This window comes from Hippopotamus amphibius, chromosome 3, assembly GCF_030028045.1.
Source record: "Hippopotamus amphibius kiboko isolate mHipAmp2 chromosome 3, mHipAmp2.hap2, whole genome shotgun sequence".
Lineage (NCBI taxonomy): Eukaryota > Metazoa > Chordata > Mammalia > Artiodactyla > Hippopotamidae > Hippopotamus > Hippopotamus amphibius.
The window spans coordinates 175,155,922-175,180,974 of NC_080188.1; the positions used below are offsets into that span (position 1 = coordinate 175,155,922).

The 25,053-nt window shown below is 39.0% G+C and overlaps 1 protein-coding gene and 1 pseudogene across 5 annotated transcripts in view; one reads left to right on the top strand and one right to left on the bottom strand.

Moving 5' to 3' along the window:
- RABGAP1L (RAB GTPase activating protein 1 like) overlaps positions 1-25,053 on the bottom strand; it is a 665,842-nt gene that overhangs the window by 134,773 nt on the left and 506,016 nt on the right. For 3 of the 5 annotated variants that reach the window (XM_057728667.1, XM_057728668.1, XM_057728669.1), the window contains exon 19: positions 8,611-8,739. In XM_057728667.1, coding sequence (XP_057584650.1) covers positions 8,611-8,739 — 129 coding nt within the window. Of the gene's footprint in view, positions 1-8,610; positions 8,740-10,781; positions 10,856-18,148; positions 18,842-25,053 lie in introns of those variants that run through there. The other 2 variants (XM_057728671.1, XM_057728673.1) reach the window with 2 other exon arrangements.
- Positions 20,832-22,463, top strand: LOC130848013 (male-enhanced antigen 1-like; annotated as a pseudogene).

A 25,053-nucleotide genomic window follows, 5' to 3' on the forward strand; every position in this document is an offset into this window, starting at 1 on the left:
TGTTTTCTCCACCTATTATTATAAACTGTTTCGGAGCATGTTTAACATTTACGCGTTTTCTGCTCATTCCCACATTGCATGATTTGTGAGAGGCAAAATCAAATTGTATTAATTCCTGTTTGGGGGAAAGCAAAACAATGCCCCAAATCTCAGGCACACTGAGGGTCATCAATGCTAACAGAAGCCTCAAAGGAAAAATGAGCCAACTGTTTTGATAGAAAAACTACCTCATCAGTTTAATTATCACATCACTGTAGCCTGTAACAAAATTAACATTTCCCTGGCAGCAGATTATGACACTTTAAACCAAATCTTTCACATTGTGGTTGTCACTGTGCAGGGGTCTTTATAGGAAAGGAACACGAGATGTGGTTCCATTAGAGCCCTTTCCACAGTGCACATAAGGGCATGTATTTTAGATTCATGGAGTCAACAAAAGCCTGTGCGGCCTCATTGCTAATTCAGAAAAAGCCTCTATATGGGAGATTACATTCTTGTTTATACGCAGCAACAATAGCCAGAAAGAAATAGCAAACAGCAGGAAGAAATTAGAGGTAAATTGCTTTTCATACAAATGTTCTTTACAGTTTTACTCTAGTGCGAAAGTTATTTTCAAACAGTTAAATTCAAACTCATGGTTACAAATGTGGAGGTCTAGGAGGGAAAAATATTAAATCTCCAGATAAACGAATTTACCTCTATCCCACTAAAAGCATGATTTGTGAGAGGCAAGATCAAATTGTATTAATCCACTTTGGGAGAGTGGATAATTGTCCGTAGTATATAGGTAACTGGGCTGGAGCAGAGCCTAGAGTTTTCTGAGGCAGGTAGTTACCAGGGTAACATACAGTCAATGGTGGCCTCCTCTCTAGCATGGGTTAGGACAACAGTTTTGGTGCGAAAGAGGAAGATGCTAGGGCAGGACTTTGTTTTCAGCCATTAGGGCCCTCCTCTGACTCCCATCTCCCTTACTCTTACTGCCTCTGCCATCTTTGTTTATTCCTCCTACGATGCATTTCAAATCCCTATGATCAGAGTAAAATGGTAGTGACGGTGGTAATGTCATTAGGACAGGGAGAAGCAAAGCACAGGAGCTAGCCGTGGATGGCAAAATAGCAATTGGCATGATTTTGCTGCCCCTAAGTAACCCAAGCTACCAACTGAAAATTTTGAGCACAGGTCAGTATTATCCTCTAATGTCACTAAACAGTCCTTAAAATATAGGTGCTTTTGGAGAAAAGATGCTTTTCTCTTGGGTGATCACCAACAAGTCATTTAATGTCCTCTTCCACCATTCTCCGTCTTCTTAGAGTTCAATTCTTTGTACCTCTTCCCCACTCCCTTGTCCGGTGGTCTCTCACTCCCTGTCTCCAATTTGTGTTCTACTAGTTCTACTCCTTTATCCATCATGTCAACCACTCTCCTGCTGCTAGCCTCATTTCCCAGACCCTGTGGTGCGGTGCGCTGGGATTAGTAACTACCAGTCCAAGAGAAGTGACTGGTAATACTCAGAAACTGTGTGCCTGTTGTTGTCACTGGTACCTTGAAATTGGCCATGGTGGAAGTATTTTACCTGGAAACTGGCAAAAGCTACAAATCAGAGATTTCCCCTTTACTCCTCCCTCTCGCAGCCCCAAGGTCTGGTTTATCAGCGCACCACTGCCCTGGTCCCACTGCCCTTCCTTTGTCTCATGCTGGCAAACCTCAACTATAGGTGAAAATAACTGCTTTCTTCATATATGCATTTGCATTGCGGGGTGTTTCTAGAGAAACTCCCAAAACATGGCAGATTTTTGCCACTATGAGTTCATGGTCACCAACAATTCAGTCCAACAATTCTTCTGTCTTTTCCCAGTTAGTTCTTCCATTCTCTACAATATCTAAGAGTTTGTCCCTGTTCTTTAAATCTCTAGCTCCACTACATTCCCTTAGTTCTAGATCCTACCTAATAGAAATAAGAGAAAACTTCAAATGGAATATTCTCAATTTCCTCCTTACCTGACCTGACCTAACCTGCATATCTGCCTCTGTTCCCATCTATGCCTTGCTCATTCCCTCCTGCTGCAATGGAAGAAAAGTACATTCTTTTGAGTCTAATCCTTTATCTCCTCTGAGGTCTGTCTCTGTTGATATACTCCAATTTCTTTATTGAATCTTCAGCTTTTCTCTTGTGGGCCTTTCCTTTTTACTTGAAGAGGAATGGTCTGACCCTTGGATATCAACCCTCATCATTCCTTGAGTCATCTCCTAGTTCTTAAACATTCCATACTCCCTCCCACCACACAGTGTTTGCACATGCTTCCTTCAGTCTGAAGTGCCTTATAATCTCAGTGCAAGAGAGCTTTTCCTAAACTGTTGAGTCAAAGTCAGGTTCCTTTGCTCTTTGCTCTTCCTATAATTTTATTATATCCCTTCTGAGCATTTGTATCACTTTGTAATTATACATTTATTAAGGCAATTATCTAACACCTTCTGCACAGTATAAACTCCATATATAAGTTCTGCGAGTGTATCTGCTTTTGCTCAACCTTGTATTCCCTGGGCCTAGCACAGTGCCTGGCATACAGTAGGTATTCAGTGAAGAAATCGGTTCATTGAGGTTTTGTTAAGCACTTAAAGCCATCTTTCCCATCCTCCAAAAATTCATCTCCACCTCATGTCTACGTATCTCTCTCTCGCTTGTACTTACTCTCTGGCTTGCTGGCTGTTTCTACTGTCCTGCATCGTCTCTCCACACTAACCTCCTTAGAAGAGTTGTCTCATCTTCCTTTCTCCATTTACTCACCTCTCATTTATTTTCTGAATCACTGGCTTTTATACATCATCACTCCACTTCTTCCTTCATGAAAATATACCTTTTCCCTTAGCTTTCACACGTCACACTATTCTGGGTTTCTTCCTGTCTTTTCAGTCTCATTAGCTGCTATTCCTCAGCCCATCTTTTATATGCTGATGAATCTACCCTCAACCTTTCTCTGAAAATGCACCCACTCCCACGGTTCTAATGCTGATGACATCCAAATGCCTACTTTTAGCTCAGATCTGATTTCCATCCTATAACCAGCTAAGCAGGTATTTGTCCGTACTTGGACATGAGAGTGCAGATGCACACCACGAACTTAACAAGTCCTACACCGAACTCAGTATCCTCCATCCGTGCAACTTGTTCTCCTTTGTTTGTTCCCCTTCACAGAGTGAGTACTACCACGTTGCCTAAGTAAGAATCCTGAGCGTCATCACTGGCTCTCTTTCTCTGCCCTAATGCTCTCACTTAATCACTAAGATGTGTTGATTCTCTCTCTCTCTCGAATATTTCTGGAATCTGTCCACATCTCTCTAGCCCATAACAACAGTCAGGTGCTTCTCAACTGGATTACTGCAACCACTCCTGAACTGGTCTGTTACCAATATCTAATCTTATCCATTTTAATCCATTCTCCTCACACCAGCCAGAATAGCCCTTCTAAAACATAAATCTGATCATCTCTGTCTCCTATTTAAAACCCCTCAATGCTTCTTCCCCCTCCCGAGGATAACGCACGAGTTGCTCACCGCTGGATTACAGGCTTACTTGGCTCTGTACCAGCCGTCTGGCTCCCGCTTACCTCTCTAGTCTCCTGTCTACTCCCCTCATTCCCTCCCTCCTCGAGCCCTATTCTCTAGTCAGGAACTGTGCTTAGGTCTTGGACAACTCTGTATTTTCTTACCTGTGGGCCTCTGCATATTCTCTGCATGGAACATCCTTCCCCCTCCCTCCATATACTCCTTAACTCCTGCTAATCCTTCAGGTCTCATCTTAACTCTTACTTCCTGAGAAGTCTTCTTGATAGTTTCTGGCACATAGTAGATATTCAATAAATGACCTTTCTTTCCTAATTCCCTTGCTTTAACGTCAGATTTTGCAGTTTTAATATTGTTCAATATTTTACTAATAAAATACAAACAAAATAGGCTATTTTAGTTTTTAAAGCATTCTACTATGAAGATCTGCCAATATAATATTTTGAGTGAAATGATGAACTTTGCTACTAATGAAGTTCGTCATAACTGTGACACTTGTAGCACTGTTCCAAATAAAAATCAACTGATAAAACAAAAAAAAAGACTTTCTTCCTAGCTTTTGGAGAATAATCCTCAGGAAAGGTTTACATGGCCATAGAATTAAGGTATACATAGTACTCTAACTTATATTACAGGTGTTTTAATCTTCTAATTCATCTTTTTATTTTTATCAGAGCATTGACCACTAAATGAACTCCATCACCTTTAAAGGAGCCAAATTTTTAATATTTCATCATCTACATATATAGCACCTACCTGAAACATAAGGAGGCATGAAATACTGAATTAAATCATATACAATGTCTAAAACCTGGCAGTTTTTGACCAACAAGAATGGCAACTTCATCAATTCAACCTAATACAAGTGAGTGATATTGAATAGAAATATGTAAAAAAATAGATCAAGAAAAATTATAAAGGTTATATGTATATGCAGTTGAATATATATAGGTATCACATTTATAAATCCTTATGCTCTAAAGAAATATCAATTTTCTTAACAAGTTTAAGATGATCCCACAGCACAAAAGTTAATTTTTTTTGAGTCACTGAGTTCCCTTTAAAAATCCAATAAAAGCTATATATTGTCTCACCAGGAAAAACCAAATGTTTAAATGCTTATATAAAGAAATTCAAATTTCTAGTGACTGAGAGTCCATGAAGCCAAGATCCAAGTTTAAGAAGCTCTGCAATAGCAAAGTTTTAAACTATAAGCTAACAACTGAATAATGATGTTCAACAAAAGGTGCCTTCCTGTGAAAGTGCAGGATATTCATATATTAATTAACCACATGATTTTTTCAAAGTGAAGTCTGATAGGTGAATGTATTTTCTCATCTTAGCCTGGCTGGATCATAGGAACAGAAGGGGTATCAGAATGATTTAAAGCCATGTTAGTAAATTAGAAAAAAATAAACACCAAAAAATATTCCTGATATTTAATATCACATGGGTTTCAGAAGAATAAAGTTATTTACCCAATCCAATGTGCTTTACTAATAAATCCTATTATCCACACACAGCGGTAACAAGTTATTTTTTACCTGTAACTGTTGCATTTATTTTAAAACCAGTCAGTTTACTGAAATCACTGGTCACCTAGATTCTTAAAGTTAGAGGAAAGTGATTCATTTTGAAGGATAATTAAATGAGAACATGTCCATTCCAAGACTATACACCCATTCACAAATACTATAAAAATAATTAAAATCCAAAAAAAAAAAATTGACTACTTTTGACAGAAATTCTATCCTTAATCTTAAACAGGCTATGGATAAGAAATCACCAAGTTCAACCTTTTGCCTGTTCCATGCCTGCAGTCACTTTTGTCTGTAAATGCTCTAATGTGCAGCCTTGGTCTGTAAGTCCATCATTTCCCAGCATTTCCAGTTGCCAGCATATGCTGCTGTAATGATGGCATGATGACTCACATCCTTACCACGCTCCCACTTTCATCATTCAGTGTAACACCTCATCCTCCACAACCTCTCACAGGTTGCAGTATATGAGAATGGGGAAGAGGCAGGAGGGGCCAACACTGGAACAGGCCTGAGTGCTTTTTCAAAACTGCAAGCTGCCGTGAAGTCCGTGTAGTGGTTGCAACTAGCTTTTTGGTCTGGGGATTTGGGGAGGGAAGGGGAGAAGTTTAAAATGAAATGGAATATAATATAGTAGAAGAAAAACATCAGAGTGTATCATACATTGTAAAAGTAAGTAACTCTTCAGATATATATATGTGTGTGTGTGTAGGTATGTTTAAGGTCTTGATATAACAGCTATTTCAAAATGTAGGTCTTGGTTTACAAACAACCTTAAACTTGCATGTTGGAGATCTACGTTCTAGTCCCAGCACAATCCCTGAATACTGTACTGTTTATGTCTTCCTTCCTTCAATTAAACTTCACATCTGCCTCACAATCATGTTATAAATTAAAATGGTGTCCCTGTGGGTACTGTTTAAAGTATCTAAGAAAAAGGTACTCTCCTTAGATGATACAAAAAAAAAAAAAAGGAAGAAAAAAGAAAAAAACACAAAACAAAATAACATTATTATTTTAAAAAAATTCCTATCTATATGCTCATGCCCAAATAAATCACTCTGATTGCACATAGCACTTTCATCCCAGGAACAATCCCTTCAGACCATATTTTGAACTTGTTTTCTAACATTTTACGTTTCTGTGTCTCTCAGATTTCATGTTTCTGGCTTGACAATTGTTAGTTACCTCTATCCTTTGAGGAGCTTCATAAATTATACTGGGAAAAAAATCTTTCCCTGTACATTTCAAAATTTTTAATCACTTTCCTGGGTTTTCTGTTCTCAATGATTTTTCCCATCATTCTAGATTTCCCTTGAAAACATTTACCTACGCCTCTTAACTCTCCACTCTTTTATTCTTGGAAATGAATGTTTTATTTTAATGGATCCCTATAGCAATGCCCCAGGTTACAGTACGTCTTTCTGACAGCTCTGCAACAATCAGCTGGCTGAAGCCTGCCTTTCAAACCTACCACCCACACAATTCAATCAAAGGCACCATGACCACTGGAATGTACTTTCAACATCTCTAGACAAATGTGGCTTATGCTTAGTCATCTGGCCTAGCCAAATAAAACAATCAGTGTACATAAAGGCTTTAATTAAAAGTTTGCATTTCAGGATGAAGACTTCAAAGGTCTGCTTTTCTTTTCTTTTCTTTTCTTTTTTGGCTGCACCAGGCTACAGGCAGGATCTTAGTTCCCCCGACCAGATATCGAACCTGGGCCCTGGCAGTAAAAGCACCAAGTCCTAACCACTGGATCACCAGGGAATTCCCAGGTCTATCTTTCTTAATACCTTTAGAAAATGAACTCTTTGAATGTAGAGTTCATTTGAAAGATGATATAATCTTTTTCTCCTCAGTTATTTATGTTTGGCATTGAGTTGCACTTTTGAACATTTAGAATTTAGTTTAACTTAAAATTCAAAAAAAAAAAAAAAAGTGTTACACCAAAAAAGTGTAACAGTGGGTACTGTGCTTGAGTGAAGTCTGTGTCAAAATACATTTTAAGCAATGAGCTTAATAAGTCAATGGCTACTCTATCTTCTAATTGCTCAATCCCAGATCCGTGGAATCATTTTGACCCCTTTTTGCCTCACTCATGTTTAATACATCATGAAATCCTGTTGGTTCGCTTTCAAAACATACCCAGGTTCCAACCATCTCCATCTCCAATCCATCTCCATCCCCACTATTATCACCCTGGTCACTCTATCATCATTTCTCAATCAGATTCCTGCAAACCCCCATCTGCTCTCCCTACTTCTACTTTGTTCCTTCCTACCGTCTGTCCTCAACACAGCAGGCACTGTGATCCTCTAAAACCTCAGACAGATCTTATCACTCTCCCACTCAAAACCCTGTAAGGGCTCCTCACTTCACTCAAAGCAAAGTCAAAGTCCTTACAGTGGCCTACATTTTCTGGCTCCTTGTGAGCTCTCCAACTTCCTCTCCTATTGCCCTCATTTTCATTCACTTCATTCCAGCTACACTGATCTTCTCGTTGTTCCTCAAACTACATGGCATGAGCCAGCCTCGGGGCCTTTGAACTAGCTGTTGCCTCTGCTGAAATGCTCTTCCCCTAGACATCTCCATGACTAACTCATCTCTTTCACCTTCAATGAGGTCTACTCTGACTGTCTAACAGCAACTGTAACTTTCCTTCTCCCCACCAATCCAATCTTGTTTATTTTGCCCTACTTTTTCCTTTTGCTTAGCTATTTATCACCTTCTAACATATAAAATATATTCTTTATTATGTAAATTGCTTACTGTCTGCTTCCTTCTGCAAGAATGTAAAGTCCATAAGACCTGGGATCTTTGTTTGTTCATGTTTGTTCAGAAAAGGAATTTATATTTTTCTCATGGTTAGGTAAGAAGATTCCCTACTATATTCTAAAGATACAAGAATTTACATCAGTAAATTGGTTCCACTTTTTTTTAAAACGTGCTATCTAACCTTGATGCCACAATTCTCTAGATAAAGATTTTTATTTCAACTTATTTATAAAATTCATTTAGTTTTATCAGACATATGATAAGGAGCAGTGTATCCACAGACATTTGTCAGGTATGGGATGGAAATGCATAGATCAAGTCAGAGCTTTCCAAGTCCCTTGGAGAAAGGAAAGCACCGTCCAAGCAGGCTTTTCTTGATTGGTCTTAAATAATCTTAAAACAGATGGCAAAAGGTAACGACTAAGTCTGCTGCCATGGAAACCACTATCACAGCAGCCCATTTTAGAGACCCACCGATAAGAAAAATGTTTGTCTTCCTCTTGTTACAATCTGAACCTGCCAACGTTCACTCTAAGTCCTACTAGAAGGTACGACCACTATAGATACACACCAACTTGACAGAAAAATCTGAGAGAGACCAGGTCATATAACACATCACCTTAAACATAGGAAAAATCCAGCAACATACAGAGAAAGAGTTTTACATAATTTGTCATGTTATTCTGCATTCGGGTTCCACTTTTATTATCTATAAATTCATATATCTTACCTTAATATTGCAAGCCTGCTCCATTAACCTTCTTGCATTTTCCTCTGCCCTGTATCTCTTTGGAAGCTGGACTCTGAAGAACTTTAAAGCACCTTCAAAATCAGCCTGCAGAAGATCTTCCTTTGAGGTCTACAAAATAATCACCAGGAATCATCAATTACGTTTAAACCTACATTCATAACAAATACATTGGAAAAGGAATTTCTATTTTCCTAAATGCACTGTACTTTTATAGCAGAGATCTAGGTAAGTTTCAAAAATTTTTAGAAAGAGATTTCTAACCTCTTTACTATAAGCTGAAATAAGTCACCATAAATACTAGACGCGACAAAAGAATTAATTAACAGGCTGACATATTTCATTGATATTACCTAAAGATTAGAATGGTGGATCCTGGCAAAGTTAACCATGTTACGGCTCGGAGAAAAGAAAAATGCCAGAAAAGGAAAATATTTGAGCTCTGGGACTAATCTGTGACTTTAGCTTGGTGGGCATTTTAAGGATATTTTTACAAAGCTGGCTGAAGACATATACAATGCAATCAAAGCACAGCAGAGTTACATAACAAACACCTAATGAGAGGATGACTTTTCAACTAATGACAGTAGCAGCTCAAATGAAGAAAATAAGAAATTGTTCCCATATCTTAAAAGACTGCTATAAAGAAGTAAATGAAGCAAACCACTTAACTACTGAACTTCTTATGAAAATGGTTTGCAAAATTTACTTAAGAAATAACAACCACTTATAAATACATGTATGCACAGCAAGAAGACTGAAAGGAAATAAAAGAAAATGTTTCTCTGGACAGTGACATTATAGTTTTTTTCTTCTTTATATTTTGCTGTATATTCTGTGGTGAAGATGGTGAAATAAGAAAGGCAATAAATATTTTAATAAACAACTATAAGTAATCATTGGCAAACACTGCGACACAAATTAAGAGATTGAGGCAGACTGGGTACACAGAAGCAGGCCAAGCCAAAAAGAAATTAGGTGTTTTAAAAGTCAGCACTTAATTGTCAAAAACTGCAGGAAAAATACAAAACAAAACAAAATAAAACCCACACAAAAAAAACCATGGTGTCTAGAAATCACAGAACTACATGCTAGTTCAAAATATTACTTTATTTAAATTCAAATTTAAAACTGATTAACCTTAAAGACTGCACTGAAAGAGTATAAGGCGGTCAGAGGAATTCTGCCCCTAATGAGTTGTCCTCACCACCACCCTAGTCTAAGCCATTGTCACCCCTCAGCTGAGCCGCTGCAGTAACTCCCCAACTCGTCTCCCTCTTTCTGCTCCTGCTCCCCACAATCTATTCTCCTTACAGCAGCTAGATGATACTTTTTCAGATCACGGTACTCTTCTGTGTAAACCTCTCCAATGGTTCCTACTGTGCTCAGAATAAAATCCAAAATCTTTACCACTGCCCACAAGACGCTTCATGATCTGGGGCCCCTGCCTTGCCCTCCGACCTCATGTTGAATCACATTTCCCTCCTTGTTCTCAAGCTCCAAGCACACTTCTGTTTTTTTGTAGACACCAATTTCATTCCTAACTGAAGGCTATTGCCTGTTCTCTCTGCCTGGAATATTCTTCTCTCAGATCTTCATAATGATAACTTTTAAGATCTAGATTTTAGCAAAATATAAGATCTGAGTTAGGCCTTTTGTGAACACTTAAGTTCTTTCCCCCGAGCCCCTTAAGTCATTTTCAATCAAGTCTTTTTCCAGTTTTACACCTGTTTTTGTCCTGAAGGGAAGGGGATTGTCTGTCTTGTTCTTTGCTGTATCCACAATGACAAGACTAATGCTGAGAATACAGGAGGTACTCAACTAAAATTTACTAAGTGAATGAATTCTACTTTCATCTGTCTTTCACTATACATACATATTTTTTTCTTCCCTTCTCTCCTCCCCTTTAAACAGAAACATATAAAGTAAAATAATATATTAATTCACACAGCAGGCATTTTCACAGGGAACTAGGTTGGCTCAAGTTTAGATTCACAAACTACTAATCAGAAAATAGAGCCAGGTTAACAGTGCCAGGGAAACAAACAAGCTTCCGCACATCTCAGATTTATTTCCTCCCTCACAGATATGGAGAGATGGTGGCAATAAGTAGCAGAGAGAATATTTAGCATGCTAAAGTGCTATCAACTCACCCTAACTTAGTTGGAAAAGGCAGTTACTGGAAGCAACTTCAGCCCAAAAGAGGGCCTTGGTCTCTTCAACTAAAGTATCAACTCCTGAGTTATTGAGAAAGCATCTACCTACCAGTTATACTAGACACCTGTAATACTGGTTCTGATGATTCTCCTTGGTAACTGTTGGGAAAATTCGAGACAGGCTGCTTATAGAGTTTGTAGGGAAACAGGATTAGTAGCTTTCCTCATTATTCAAAAGCCTTTAAGGGCTCCTCTTCCATTGTCAGTGCAATTAATCTCTAGTTACCTGGACACAGATGCCCAAAAGTGGTGGGGGGCAGTCTATTGCCTGCTGGCAGCAGCTTGGTTACCTAGTTTTCTAATACTGCCCAAAGCCTAATTTCAAGTCTTACAAAGCAGAAAGATTAGGATTAAAGATGACAAATTGTATATCCTGTGACATTAGCCCTCTGTTCAGGCAGGGATGGCCAGGTACACAGAGATTCCGTTTGGAGGATGCTGTAGGCTCAGGGGAGGTACAGCAAGGAGCTCCCCACCTGGGTGGGGCTGAAGCCCCACTCAGGTTAAGTCTCTGGAAATCAGAATTCAGAGGGCCCTGTGACTGCCCTTTCCAAGACAGCACTGGTGTTACTGAAGCTCCAGATTGCATGACTGGCCCAACTCAAACCCTTGAAGAGAGCAGCTCTGACAACCATGAGGCAAGTGTAGAAAATGCATCTTATTTAATCCTCTAACCTCAGCCTCTAGAAAGTACTTGGCAATTAAATGTGCTCAAGAAAGGCTGCAAAGGATGGAACAAATTCATTCTAATTCCAACTCTGGCTAACTCATGGTATTGCATAATTCTCCACTGTTCTCCTGCTTTAAAAATGGGACTATCTTCAACCTCAAGTATTTGAGGATGAAATAAGTTCAGGCATAAGAGTACATTTTGTGCACCCCTAAATATAAGGGACAATAGTTTGGAAAGTTCTCTCTGTGTTGCTCAAATATGCTCACATACTGAAATTTTAGTAGCTAAAAACAGTACCTTGTTGTCACTGACATTCATGTTCTTCTCATGGACTGAAACAAAGCTAACTTCATTGTGAATGAAAAAAAAATACATGCCAGAAGACAACCCCATAGGGGGAAAAATGCCAGTAAGCAAAAAACATATTAACAAAAACCTTGCTTGTTAGTGTCCTAGAAGACAACCTGCTGTCTTTGACTCTGATGGGGTTTTTCCTCTAATTTTCTATCTTTAAGAGACTTCCAAAGTCATTAAGTATCACCTCAAATGCCTTTATTTGCCACAAGCGGATTGTAGGTTTTTAGGGCTAACTCTCCATTTTCTGACAACTGTACCTGAAAAGGCTTTCCTTCTACAATTGAGGAATAGATGACCTTTGCTCTGCAAAGATTTGGATGCCTCACTAAGAATTTATAAGAAAAAATTTTTTTAAAAATACTTTAAAAAATCATATGTGTGTGTATGTCACATGGTGGGGTCATACATTCTTTGCAGAATACATATTCACTGCCTAAAACTAGGAAAATATATTTTTTAAAGCCTAACAGGCCTCACTACCCAGAAATAAACATAATTAACATTTTATTACACTGCTTATAGTCCTTTTTTCCTCCTTACACATACATCTCATATATACTTACAATTTGAGTTAATTTGTACACATTATTTTGTTAAATATTTATGCCTCATAAACGTCAAGCATTGATATAGTCACTATGGAGAACAGTATGGAGGTTCCTTGCAAAATTAAAAATAGAATTACCATATGACCTAGCAATCCCACTACTGGGCACATACCCAGAGAACACCATAATTCAAAAAGACACATGCACCTCAATGCTCACTGCAGCACTATTTACAACAGCCAGGTCATGGAAGCAACCTAAATGTCCATCAACAGATGAATGGATAAAGAAGATGTGGTACATACATACAATGGAATGTTACTCAGCTGTAAAAAGGAGTAAAACTGGGACATTTGTAGAGACATGGATGGATCTAGAGACTGTTATACAGAGTGAAGTGAGTCAGAAAGAGAAAAACAGATAGCATATATTAACACATATATGTGGACTATAGAAAAATGGTACAAATCAACCAGTTTGCAAGGCAGAAATAGAGACACAGATGTAGAGAACAAATATATGGACACCAAGTGGGGAAAGCGGGGAGGGTTGGGGGGGATGAATTGGGAGATTGGGATACCAAATTGTACCCTCTAAATATATGCAGTTTATTGTATGTTAACTGTATCTCAATAAAATTCCTTAAGAAAAAAAAAAGACACATGCCCCTCAGTGTTCACTGCAGCACTATTTACAACAGCAATGTCATGGAAGCAACCTAAATGTCCACCAACAGATGAATGGATAAAGAAGATGTGGTATATATGTACAATGGAATATTACTCAACCATAAAAAGGAATGAAACTGGGACATTTGTAGAGAAATGGATGGACCTAAAGTCTGTCACAAGAGTGAAGTATGTCAGAAAGAGAAAATAAATACTGTATATTAATACATATATGTGGAACACAGAAGAATGGTACAGATCAACCAGTTTGCAAGGCAGAAACAGAGACACAGATGTAGAGAACAAACATATGGACTCCAAGGGGGGAAACTGGGGGTGGGAAGTTGGGGTGGGATGAATTGGGAGACTGGGATTGCTATATATACATTACTAATAAGAAAAAAAAAATCAAATTCTACACTTTAAATATATGCAGTTTATTTTATGTTAATTATATCTTAATAAAAGTTCTTAAAAAAAAATTGCAACCCCCCCAAAAAAGTCAAGCATTGATGTAAAAATATTAGTCCAAAATATAGGTAGCAGTGCTTTCTATGAAACTAAAACATCGCTTCAATCACAAATACTAACTATTAATGAGCTGACTATGCAGATATTAACTTAATTAATGGTTATAATTGCATGAATGCTAACCCTCTACTCTGACAGTGAAGAGAAGTTTAACTGATGATCTTGTGATAAGACCCAAGCTTTAAAACTACACCCCTAAATGGCAGACTAACATTTCAAGAACCAAACCAAGTACCCAAGAGGTTGTGCAGGCTTCTGGATAACATTATTCATCTGTACTCACTACACAGAACCCCATCCGGCTAGAAGAATTGATTTAAACTAGAAAGGCTGTTCTTCAACTGGGAAATTCTTCAGAGTTTATCTATATTACCTTCAGAACAACAGTGAAGGAATAGTAAAATAATGAAAATGCAATTACTTTCCCAGCATTATTTAAGGAGTGTCAGCCAGAAGATAATACAGACAAGAATTAGGGAATCTGAATAAGCAAAGACATGTTTTCTTCTCTTGTACAATAAAGGAAAGAACTCTACCAGCTTTTAAATAAGAACTAATAAATAACCTTTGAAAATCAGAAATACTCATCTTTTGTTCTCCAAACTTTCTGTCAAATCCTTTTAAGTGATGATAGGAAACATATTTACCAATTACATCTTCAAAGGTAACATTACTTCTTCCTTCATTTCTACCCATAGAGCTATATAAAAAGATTACATGGATAATTAAAAAAACATTTAAACAAGTCCTACTTCTGTTTCCTTTCAAGTAGGTAGAAATACATATCCAGAGGGAAAGGTAAGTAGGATGATAATGTAGGAATTCTTCCCACTCACCCCAGTAAAATGATTTAAGCACATCGCCAGGCACGCAATAGACACCAACATATATGTGTTCCATGAATTCATAAAGGTTCTACTTCAAGCATACCTACTATTAAAGAGTCAAAATTTATAAAATAAAATTAAAAAGGAGATGTGGGACTTATTTTGATTTAAAAAGTCGATTTTTATATTTTGGGGAGGCATCAGAAGTATACATGGCAACTTTTATACTTGGGTCTTTAACTTCTTTTAAGAATTATAAGACGATTACTCACTCTTCAGGGAGTAATCCTTGCGGCAGTCAACAGAGTAAAAATGGGAAAGAAACTTTCTCCTCTGTTCTTTCATTCCCTCCTTAAAATTAACGTTTTAAGGAAGTCCACAAATTAAAACAACAAAAACAAAATTAGGATGCAATCTGACAGCATAAGCAATTTGATCAAAATTAAACCTTAAATGGCTACTGGAGGGAGAGCTGGAGCATTGTGCTATAGATACATGTCAGTCCTCCTGGGCCTGAGAGTCCTTTGGATTCAGCATGCACAGCACCCGGAATATTCGTACTAAAACTATAGCCAACACTGATGTCAACATATAATGATCTGATAATAGCTTCCCACGTCATATAACAGCAAAAAGAAAAAATCTAGAAGGACAGGGAAATTTTTGAACATGAGTAAAAGTTTTTCCTCTTTCTCCAAATCTCACACACTTACAGAGGAGTATGAACTCTGGCTATGTGCCACTGCTAATACCATTTTGAATGTGTTTTTCCCACTGAAAAATTCAGTGCAAGAGTATCACATTTTAAAGTGATTAAAAAGAAGAAGAAGAAGAAGGCAGGGTGGGTGGAAATGCACAGTTCTAACATTTGAGTGTTAGCTCCAGATGCTTCTATTCCAAACCTCTCATTATTCTTGGATGACAAATCTTTCTTTAAGGGCCTCGGATAAGCAGCAAAATCTAGGTTTGATTATTGTAGGGGATTATTTGTGAAAAAATGTAGGCATGCTTCTCTTTCTCAGTTTCGCTACATTCACCACAAATGGCCTTTTCTTCCTTTGGTTATAGTGTCTAACAGGATTTCCATTCTGCTGAGAAATGTTTCTGGAGGTCTGAGAATCGTTTGGAAGCACAGGCTTTAGAAGAGGACATTACTTAGCTGGTATCTAGGATACCTGTATCCCTTGCTTTAGTATTTTAATTTCACCAAAGAAACGTGTGTTTTGTGAGTCTGCACACAGAACTTATGCCTTGTGGTAACATCTAAAATGGAGTACTTGTACTTGATTATTAAAGAGAAATTATCCTTTACTAGGTGTACCTTTGAAGGACAGTAAGCAAAAATTCTAAATGTTCTTGTAGTCTGATGGTCCCTCTGTGAATCAGGGAACGATAAATAAGGCTCAAAGACCAAATACACAACACTGTCTTGGTAAATCTTCATTTATTTGATCAGTTGCATTAAGCAAATTTTGTTTTATATGAAAAAAACTACTGGGATCTTAAAAGCAAAATAAGGGATTTGTATGTGCTTAACCCATACATATTTAAAACATGGCTAAAAACCTAAACTTCAGTGCTTGCCCTCTTGACTGGTAATGGAAAGATTGCAACATTGCATGTGGCAGGATTCCTCTTAGGACCACCCTGTGCAGATTAGCCATCGATCCCACGTCATTAGCCAGTCCAACAACACAAGGCTAAACAACTGTACTTCCCTCTGGTACACATGCTCAACTCTGAGCAATAACTTATTGGATAGCTGATTCCAATTCACAGCCATATTGCTAATTAAAGGGCATGTGGTTTCTCAGAATGTAGAGTACCCTAGTTCTATCAACACTCTCTCAAGTACAACACTATATAACAAAGTCAGAGATTTCCAAATGACCCTACAGACAACTCAGCATACACTTTTCACATATAATGCAAGTGGCACTATTACCTGCAATGTTAGAGCCCAAAACAACCTGAGGGCTGTACCAAGCCGACTTTGTAAAGTTGCAACACACAGATATATCTATGACCGCCCACAGATCTGAAGCTTCTGAAACTTATGGGTTTTATTGTTGACAATCATTTTATACCAGAGGTAGTTTAAAGTCTTCCCTGATGCAGATTTAAATATGAGAGAGATTCTTAGTTATCAATTTTATGTTTTCCTTCAAAACACTGAAAATGTAAATGCCAAAGAAAGGCACCAAATCACTGTAAAGTTATCAGTGGAAGCCTGTGAGACACACAGTTAAGCAGTCTTTAAGAATATGGAAATGTATTAGACCAAAACCCGATTCCTCAGAGAGAGGCAGAGAATTTGTTGAAATATATTTTAGCACTTCTTAGTGGCAAAGCTCCTGAAATAAAATGCTTTTTATTTCACTGTTAAAAAAAACAAAAACAAAAACAAAACTCCTTTCTAATAGTATCATGAATCTTCAGTTTTCTCCTTTACTAAGAAAAAAATGCGATTCAGGGAAACAAAATTTAAGTAAGCACTGATGACCTCACCTGGGGATTAAAACATATATATTGAGCTCTTTCTTAAATGACAAAGGAACTATATTTTTCAAAAAATACCACCTCCTTCCATAAGTGTATGCTGGTCAGTGCAACCAAATTCACCTTGCAATGATAAACAGACTTTCTCCAGGGTGAGGAATCCCATACGTGCAGGGCTACCTAACATGTCTGTTATGACGATACAGGAGAGATTATATTTATACGCAAATAGATACATGAAGACTGAATTAATAATTGTAAAGCTAAGTACAAACAGATGAACTATCCTGAGGGAAATACGTGAGAGAAAAGAGTTAAATTCAGTCAAGTCAATATTGTACTTTTGAAAAGACTCAAATATGAGAGAACCAAATGAGGGAACAGTCTAGAATGGTATTACACTCCATTGTACAAAACAGACAAAGCGAAATTATTCTTGCCCAACTACCAAGTAATGGTATAGGACTACTGTAGACCAATTACATTATAGAACAGTTGCTAGGTATAGTTCTCAAACCACTAAAAAGCAACCCTGCACCAGTGATTGTGGGTATTTAATTTTAACCCTTGGTAGGAAATGCGGAAGGGTGATTTTTGTCTTGTTCAGGAAATCAAAAAAACAAGCAAGCCAGACTTCCCAGACTCAGCACAGACCCAAAAGCTTTAAGCTGTTTCATAGATACACAGTTCGAACATTCCAGGAGAGAAATCTATAATTTCCTAACCAATGATTTTTAGGGGGTAAAATTCCCCATTAAAACAATCAAATTGGCCATCAAAAGGAGAGGTTACAAAGCAAACCACACATACTCTAGATAAGTCGCAATAATGTCTGTTGTAAAATTTAACCCTTTGGAGACATAAACAGCAGAATGCCTCCATCAAGCACTTGGGTATTCTGCTTTATTGCTGAGTCTGGCCAGCCATAAGACCATTTTTTTTTCCTTTGCTGCCACAGAGATAATGCCACTAATGTGGGCTCTGAGAAGAGAGCCATATCTCCTCTAGCCAATTAAGGAGTGGTGTGGACCAGGCTCGGACAGAGCCCCACGGCAGTGGCCACTCAGCACTTCCTTCTCGGTAGAGTGGGGAGAAGGGGAAGGAAACAGGAGACCACAAGCCTCTTCCAGGGATATACAAGGAATTCTCACAGAGGGTGGTAGGTTCTTTACAAATGAAGTTCAATGAAAAACAGTCTCACCGCCAGAAGCCGAGGCACAAACAGACGATGCCCCATCCCCAGAAGTTCCAGCACTCGACACGCATACTCATTCACCAGCTTGCTCCTCTCGTCGTGCATGTCCTGGGACTTTTTGACAGGAGGTGTGAGCTTAGCAGCTGGGGCTGGGCAGGGCACCCCTTCTTCCATGAGCAGTAAGTAGGTATCCAGAATGAGAAAGCTGGATCTCTTATCCACAATTTTGAGAACTGCGGTGGGAGGGGAGCCAGGCTTAGGTCTCCCCAGGAGCACGCACAAGCCAGTCTGTGGTGGGAACTGCCAGCTAACGTCTCCACGGGAAAAACATTTTGGCTAAATTATCCACTGTGCAAGAGCCCCAACGTAGACTGGAAATGAAATCAAATGCTGATCTAAAAAAAAAAAAAAAAAAAAAAAAAAACGGCGAAAGCAAGCGATGACAAGAAAATGGCCAAGAGTGATGAAGCAGAGTTCACATACATGTGTAAAAAGGGACAAGCTGCTTGGAAGGGTCTAGCATGTAAGAGTGTGTGTGTGTGTGTGCTGTGCGTGTGTGTGCGGGAGAGTGCGTGCGTGTGTGTGAGCAGACAGCAGCAGCAGTAGCCAGGAAGCCGGGGCAGTTGTGAAGCTGCAAGGAGAAAAGGATGAGCTCATTGCAATCCTTGATTCGTGACAAGCAGCGCTGCTGCTGCCGCCTCTTGCTGTGAATCAGTAATGAAGGGGTAGGGAAGGAAGGGGAGGGAAAAGAAGGAGGTAGGTGAATGAGCATGCAGAGTGTGTCTCGGGGGAGAATGCTGTAATAGAAAGCCAATGGCGAGCCCTTGGACAGATGCGCTTCCCCTCCCAGTCCACCTTCAGTCAGTGTTAGGCTGACAGCTTATGCTGTTGAATCCTAAACCCACAGACAGATGAACTAGCTTCTCCTAACATGTGATGTTCACAGAAAAATCAGACAGCCTGCCAGCTAAAAGGCCGACCTTTATTCACTCTTGCTTTCTAATAACAGTAACGGATACAAGTCTGATTTTATACTGCAAATTTAAAGTGGGATGCTCCAGTCCTTGTTAGATTACTGAGATCTCTAATAGAAGAGAGGCTTAGGGGAAAGTGAGAGAGTACGGACAGAAGAGCAAGGACCGAGCATCCAAGAAATGACACGCCCTCAAGTTGAAGTGTTTATGCAATAATGACTTTTTGCAATGCTAGGATATGCAAAAGTATCTCAGCATTCTGGGAAGACTAGGTGCAATTAAAAGGAAGATTATTTTTAATGTATTCTTATTTTTTTGCAGTATAGTTGATGTACAATTTTATGTAAGTTTCAGGTATACCACATAATGCAAATGAAGATTTTTATAAATATACAATATGATAAAGCATAAAAACCTACAACATAATAATAAGAGTATACCTTTGAGGAGCTGTTAAGTAGAGATTCTCAAAGCAGCAATAACTTTCCTAACCTAAAGACTTTGATAAACACTCAGTTAATAGTTCAAAACATTGTTTCGATACCTTCTGGCCTAATCCTTCCCTTATAATAATATAACTGAGAGTTATCCATAGTTCAAAATTTTACAATCTTTTACTTTTTTTTTTTTAATTAGTGAATGGATTTTGTTAAGCTTTATTCACACAATGTATAGCTTCTTTTACTTTTTTTTTTAATTAGTGAATGGATTTTGTTAAGCTTTATTCACACAATGTATAGCTTCTTTTACTTTTTTTTTTAATTAGTGAATGGATTTCAAAATTTTACAATCTTAATACTCGAGTTTTGTATTAATTTCCTTGATGTCAATCATCAGTTGTAGCCAAATCAAGGCAAAAGGACAAGATCCCCTTTAAGGGTGGTTTCTTAACTTTATCCTAACAATTTCGACTATATATGGTGCTACTGTTCTGCAGTTAGTCTCATGACTACCAGACAGTTTCTCCATGCAAGTTGTAGCATGGTACAAAGACTAATGGGACTAAGAGAGCCGGAGCAAGTTCCTTCTGAGTCTTAGTTTCGTGTTTTGACAAATAAAGAATTAGAGATCTCTGCAAGTAACAAAATAGAAACATATCTATCAGCATATCTTTGTGATCTTGGTTACAGAAATACATTAATTACAGAATTGGGGATAAAGGGAAATATTGCCTTCCTTAACAGAATATTGTTTGGTTTATTTTTCCAAAACCTCAGGAAAACAAAATATTTTTTGGTTAAACAAAGTATTGATTAACAAAATATCTTAAATAAGATATTTATATTTTGCTGTCAAGCCTTCTATTTCTTTCAGAAATGATTCCTTAAAAAACTATATAGGGACTTCCCTTGTAGTCCAGTGGTTAAGAACCCGGCTTCCAATGCAGGGGATGTGGGTTCAATCCCTGGTTGGGGAACTAAGATCCCAAATGCTGCAGGGCAACTAAGTCTGCGTGCTGCAACTACTGAGCACTCAAGCCACAACTACAGAGCCCATGCACCACAACTAGAGAGAAGCCCATGCACTGCAACGAAGATCCCACATGCCGCAGCTAAGACCCGACACAGCCAAAAAAAATAAATATTTGAAAAAACCCAAAACTACAATCTAAAGATTTTAATCTAAAATGATCAAAGCCATTACACTATGATGTTATATGATACATATATCATATAATAAACTTCAGATCCCTAAGATTTTAGAGGAAATATGTTATGGGCTATCCAGGGTAAGAGTTGGTTCAGCCAGAAGGGGGAAGAGGGAAGAGGTTCTGGGCCTTTCATACCCTCTCCGCCAATAAAACAGCTCCATTTTTATCTTATTTATATAGTAGAGTTCTGCATGAGATTTTGTTTGAAAAGGCTGTGCTACTGCTATCTACGTGTGAAAAGCACTGCCATAGAAGCTTCACATTCACGAGCAAGGGGACATTTTGACTTGCAAAAGAAGGAAGAATTCTGTGACTCCTTAGCTTACAAGATTTTTTATGACTGATATTTTTTCTTTTTCTTTTTTTTTTTTAAAGACAGGGGAGGTGTTTCCATCCATCTGACTTGGTCTCAAAGAACAGTGGCAGAAGCTTTTTTTTTTTTAAACTTATATAAACCAGAAACAAAAAATCTATTGCTCAAAAGGAATTAATTAAATTAAAAAATTAATCAAAAGACTTTGGAACTACATGGTTTGGCTCTGATGCTCACAAAAGAAGTTAAAACGATATGTACTAAACATTAAATGTGATACTTAAAATATGATATTTTAATGAGCAAATCAAGTTACACTTAAAAGATTTTGGTACATTTAACAAAATGCTGCATAAAAAGCACTACAAACAAGTGGTCATGTATTTCAGTTTTCCCAATCTCTCCATCATCCTTCCCCTCAAATACGTACTATCCTTGAGGAGATAAAAGGTATAGGTTCTGTCTCAGGCTCTAAATGGCCCCTGCTAGGATGGCAGAAGTAGTTTTGTTTTTTGTTTTTGTTTTTTAAATTTATTTAGTTAGTTAGTTATTGGCTGTGTTGGGTCTTCGTTGCTGCACATGGGCTTTCTCTAGTTGCTGCAGACAGGGGCTACTCTTCATTGCAGTGCATGGGTTCCTCATTGCAGTGTGACTTCTCTTGTTGCGGAGCACGGGCTCTAGGCACATGGGCTTCAGTAGTTGCGGCACTTGGGCCCAAGAGTTGTGGCTCATGGGCTGTAGAGCGCAGGCTCAATAGTTGTGGTGCGCAAGCTTAGTTGCTCCGTGGCATGTGGGATCTTCCTGGAGCAGGGATTGAACCTGTGCCCCCTGCACTGGCTGGCAGATTCTTAACCACTGCCCCACCCAGGAAGTCCCCAGAGGTAGTTTTAGGAGACAGAATGGGTCCAGGGCAACCTTCCCCAATCAGGCTGAGGAACTGGGGTTATACCAGGGCCCTACAGAAGGCACTGGGGATTAGAGGAGTGGGGAGCCTGCAGAAGAGCAGGAGGAAATGGGGGCAGGTCCAGTTGGCTACTCCTACCAGCCCTGCACCAAGACCCCGAACCAGAAGGGGCAGAGCTGGCACCAGTGGGGGGTGCAGAAGATGGAGCTGCTGACATCCAGGGTTGGAACTAGGCCCCGGGGCTTCGTTCTCCAGATAGGCCAGGAGAGAGTGAGGATGAAGATGAGGAGGCAGCTACGGCACTGAGCAGCCACCACTCTGTGGCCACGGAGCCAGAACGTGCAGAGCTGGTGAAAAGGGCGAAGGCGGTGATATCGAATGCCCAGTGGGAAGATGTGGTACAGAAGGCCCTCCAAGCCTGGCAGGTGTCCCCTGCCTGCCAATGGCCGCACTGAGAGCTGCCTCATCTCCCTGCCCTCCAGGGCTGAACACATCCTAGGCTGTAACATCCATGCCCATGCTCCCATCCCCCTTTCCACATCAAGGAAACCAGACTTCTTCCCAGAGACTGACTTACTCAGTTTTACACACATGGGGACATCAGCCCAAGCCCAGCCCACCTTAGCATGTATCACTCTATGGAGAATAAAAGCACCATGCATACACAGTCACAAGGAAGGAAGGAGGGAAGGGAGGAAGGGAGGGAGGAAGGGAGGGAGGGAGGGAGGGAGGGAGGGAGGAAGGGAGGGAGGAAGGAAGGAAGGAAGGAAGGAAGGAAGGAAGGAAGGAAAGAAGGAAGGAAGGAAGGAGGGAAGGAAGGAAGGAAGGGAGGGAGGGAGGGAGGGAGGGAGGGAGGGAGGGAGGGAGGGAGGAAGGAAGGGAGGGAGGGAGGGAGGGAGGGAGGAAGGGAGGGAGGGAGGGAGGGAGGGAGGGAGGGAGGGAGGGAGGGAGGAAGGAAGGAAAAAAAGAAAGAAAGCACCATTCTTGCTTCCAAAATTTCCATAATTTTTCAACCCTGGTTCTGTTTTTCAGGTTGTCCCTTGAGAATAGGCTGTTGCTCAATATCAGGTAAACTCACTCTTTTAGAATATCACTTGGTAAAAAAAAAGAATGCATCCAGTGATTTTTGAAGCCCTAGAAGAGTGAGTAATCTCAGTGAGCATTTCCCCTTATGCCTTCCCAACTCCCCAAGTAATTTATTTATTGCTGATCAGATTCAGCAATAAAAACAGTCTACTTTTGAAGGTTAAATTTTTGAGTTATAAAGTAGTCCAAAAATGAAGCTAATGATAGAAAAGAAAGTCTTCTGAATTAACCAATTAATAATACATGATTTCTCAAATTTCCTTACACTATCATAAAGGAGATTTTTAAAAAATTATGTAAAGAAAATTCAACAGCAAATTGAAGCTAATATGGGAACTCTGGATGAATCATCCAATGAGAAAGAGTGAGAGAAACGTAAAAAGGGCCAGGCAGTGGTCCCAAAGCCATGGTCTAAAGAACAGCGGCCTCACTCTGGAGCGCTGCTGGAAGCAGGTGGATAGTGGTGCCATCCTAATTAGAGCCTTGAGCTTGAGTGCTCTTCCTGAGCCACTCCACTGATTGTGGACATGTGCAAGACATAAATAGATTTCCATTGTAAAATGAAAAGCATACTTGACTTAATTTATGGAACTGTAATTAAAAACACTGAGTGCATAGAAACATGCGAAGTAGTTACTTCAGGGTTACAAAGGTGAAAAAGGAAAACACTTTCCAATCTGCAGGAGCGCTTAAAATCAGGGAGGCATTCAAACACAAAGATACAGCAAGGATGTGGATACTATGAAAGGAGGAACACACTGTGTGTTATGATCTAGTCATGTCTTTGTTGTCGCAATGGATGCAGACAGAAGTGGGTTTAGACTAGTGGGACTGGCCTGGACCCAAATCTAAGAGTAATGAGAATTAAACGTATCTCGAAGAGCAAAGCAGGGCATTGGTTATTTATGACAACATCTTTTAGTCACATTTACCGGCTGAATGACATGGGTAACTTACTTACTACTCTCTGGGCCTCTGTAAAAAGGCAGTATCACCTACCTAGTCAAGTTGCTCTGAAAATTTAATAAGTTAAGGTATATAAAGGAATATCTCATAGTGCCTAGCACAGGGTGGGTACCAGATAGCTAGTAATTTCCTTCCTTCGTTCAAGGAAGTCAGAAGAAGAGGAGAGCAAGTGTAAAATGCATTGTGTTCCTCTGGGTTAGGGTTTAGAAAGACAAAAGACTCTGGAGGCATTAACATTAGAAAAAGAGTTAGGCAAACTGATAAAACCAACTACCTCTTCAGTTCACTCTTAAGATTTAGATAGCCAATAATTAGCAGCCAAGGGTCCATGCACTTCTCAACTAGGAGAGGCAAAACTGCAAAAACTTAATTCTCTACCTATTTCTTTGTCTTCTAGACTACTTTTTAAAAGATGAGTCCTCAATAATTTGGCAAGTTCCTAAGGGCCAACAAACAGGTAATATAAAGGTGACACAGTGAGTATCTTGCTACTGTAAAATCCCATGCAACTCACATTCTGCCACTTAAGTCCCGGTTCTGCTCAGTACTGTGCTACATGCTTCTGGAGGTGATGAGATACATCAGATGCTGCTTCTAACTTTATGGATTATTCAAGCTACTTGAAGACAAGGCTAAACTGAAATGTAATGAGGCTGAGCATACAAGTTATATCACAGGGAAATGAGTCTCATCATCTCGTAGTTGGAACTCACACACTGAGGAATCAGAGTTCAAAATAAGAAAATACATCATTAACTGTCACCGTGGGGGGTACTTCAGGCAACAAGACTATTGGAACTCAAAGAAAAAAAAGATTCCTGTAAAATATTATACACTTACCTATTTTTTTAGGAGTGTTCTGACCTCTTATGACACTTAAAAGCATAACTATCTTAAGAAGTTTTTTTTGTTTTTCTTTTTTAATAGAAGAGAGAACTTTCCCCCACCAAAAGCAATTTAATAATATTCTGAATAGTCATGGTAATATCACTGTTACCTTATTACCTACTCTTGTGA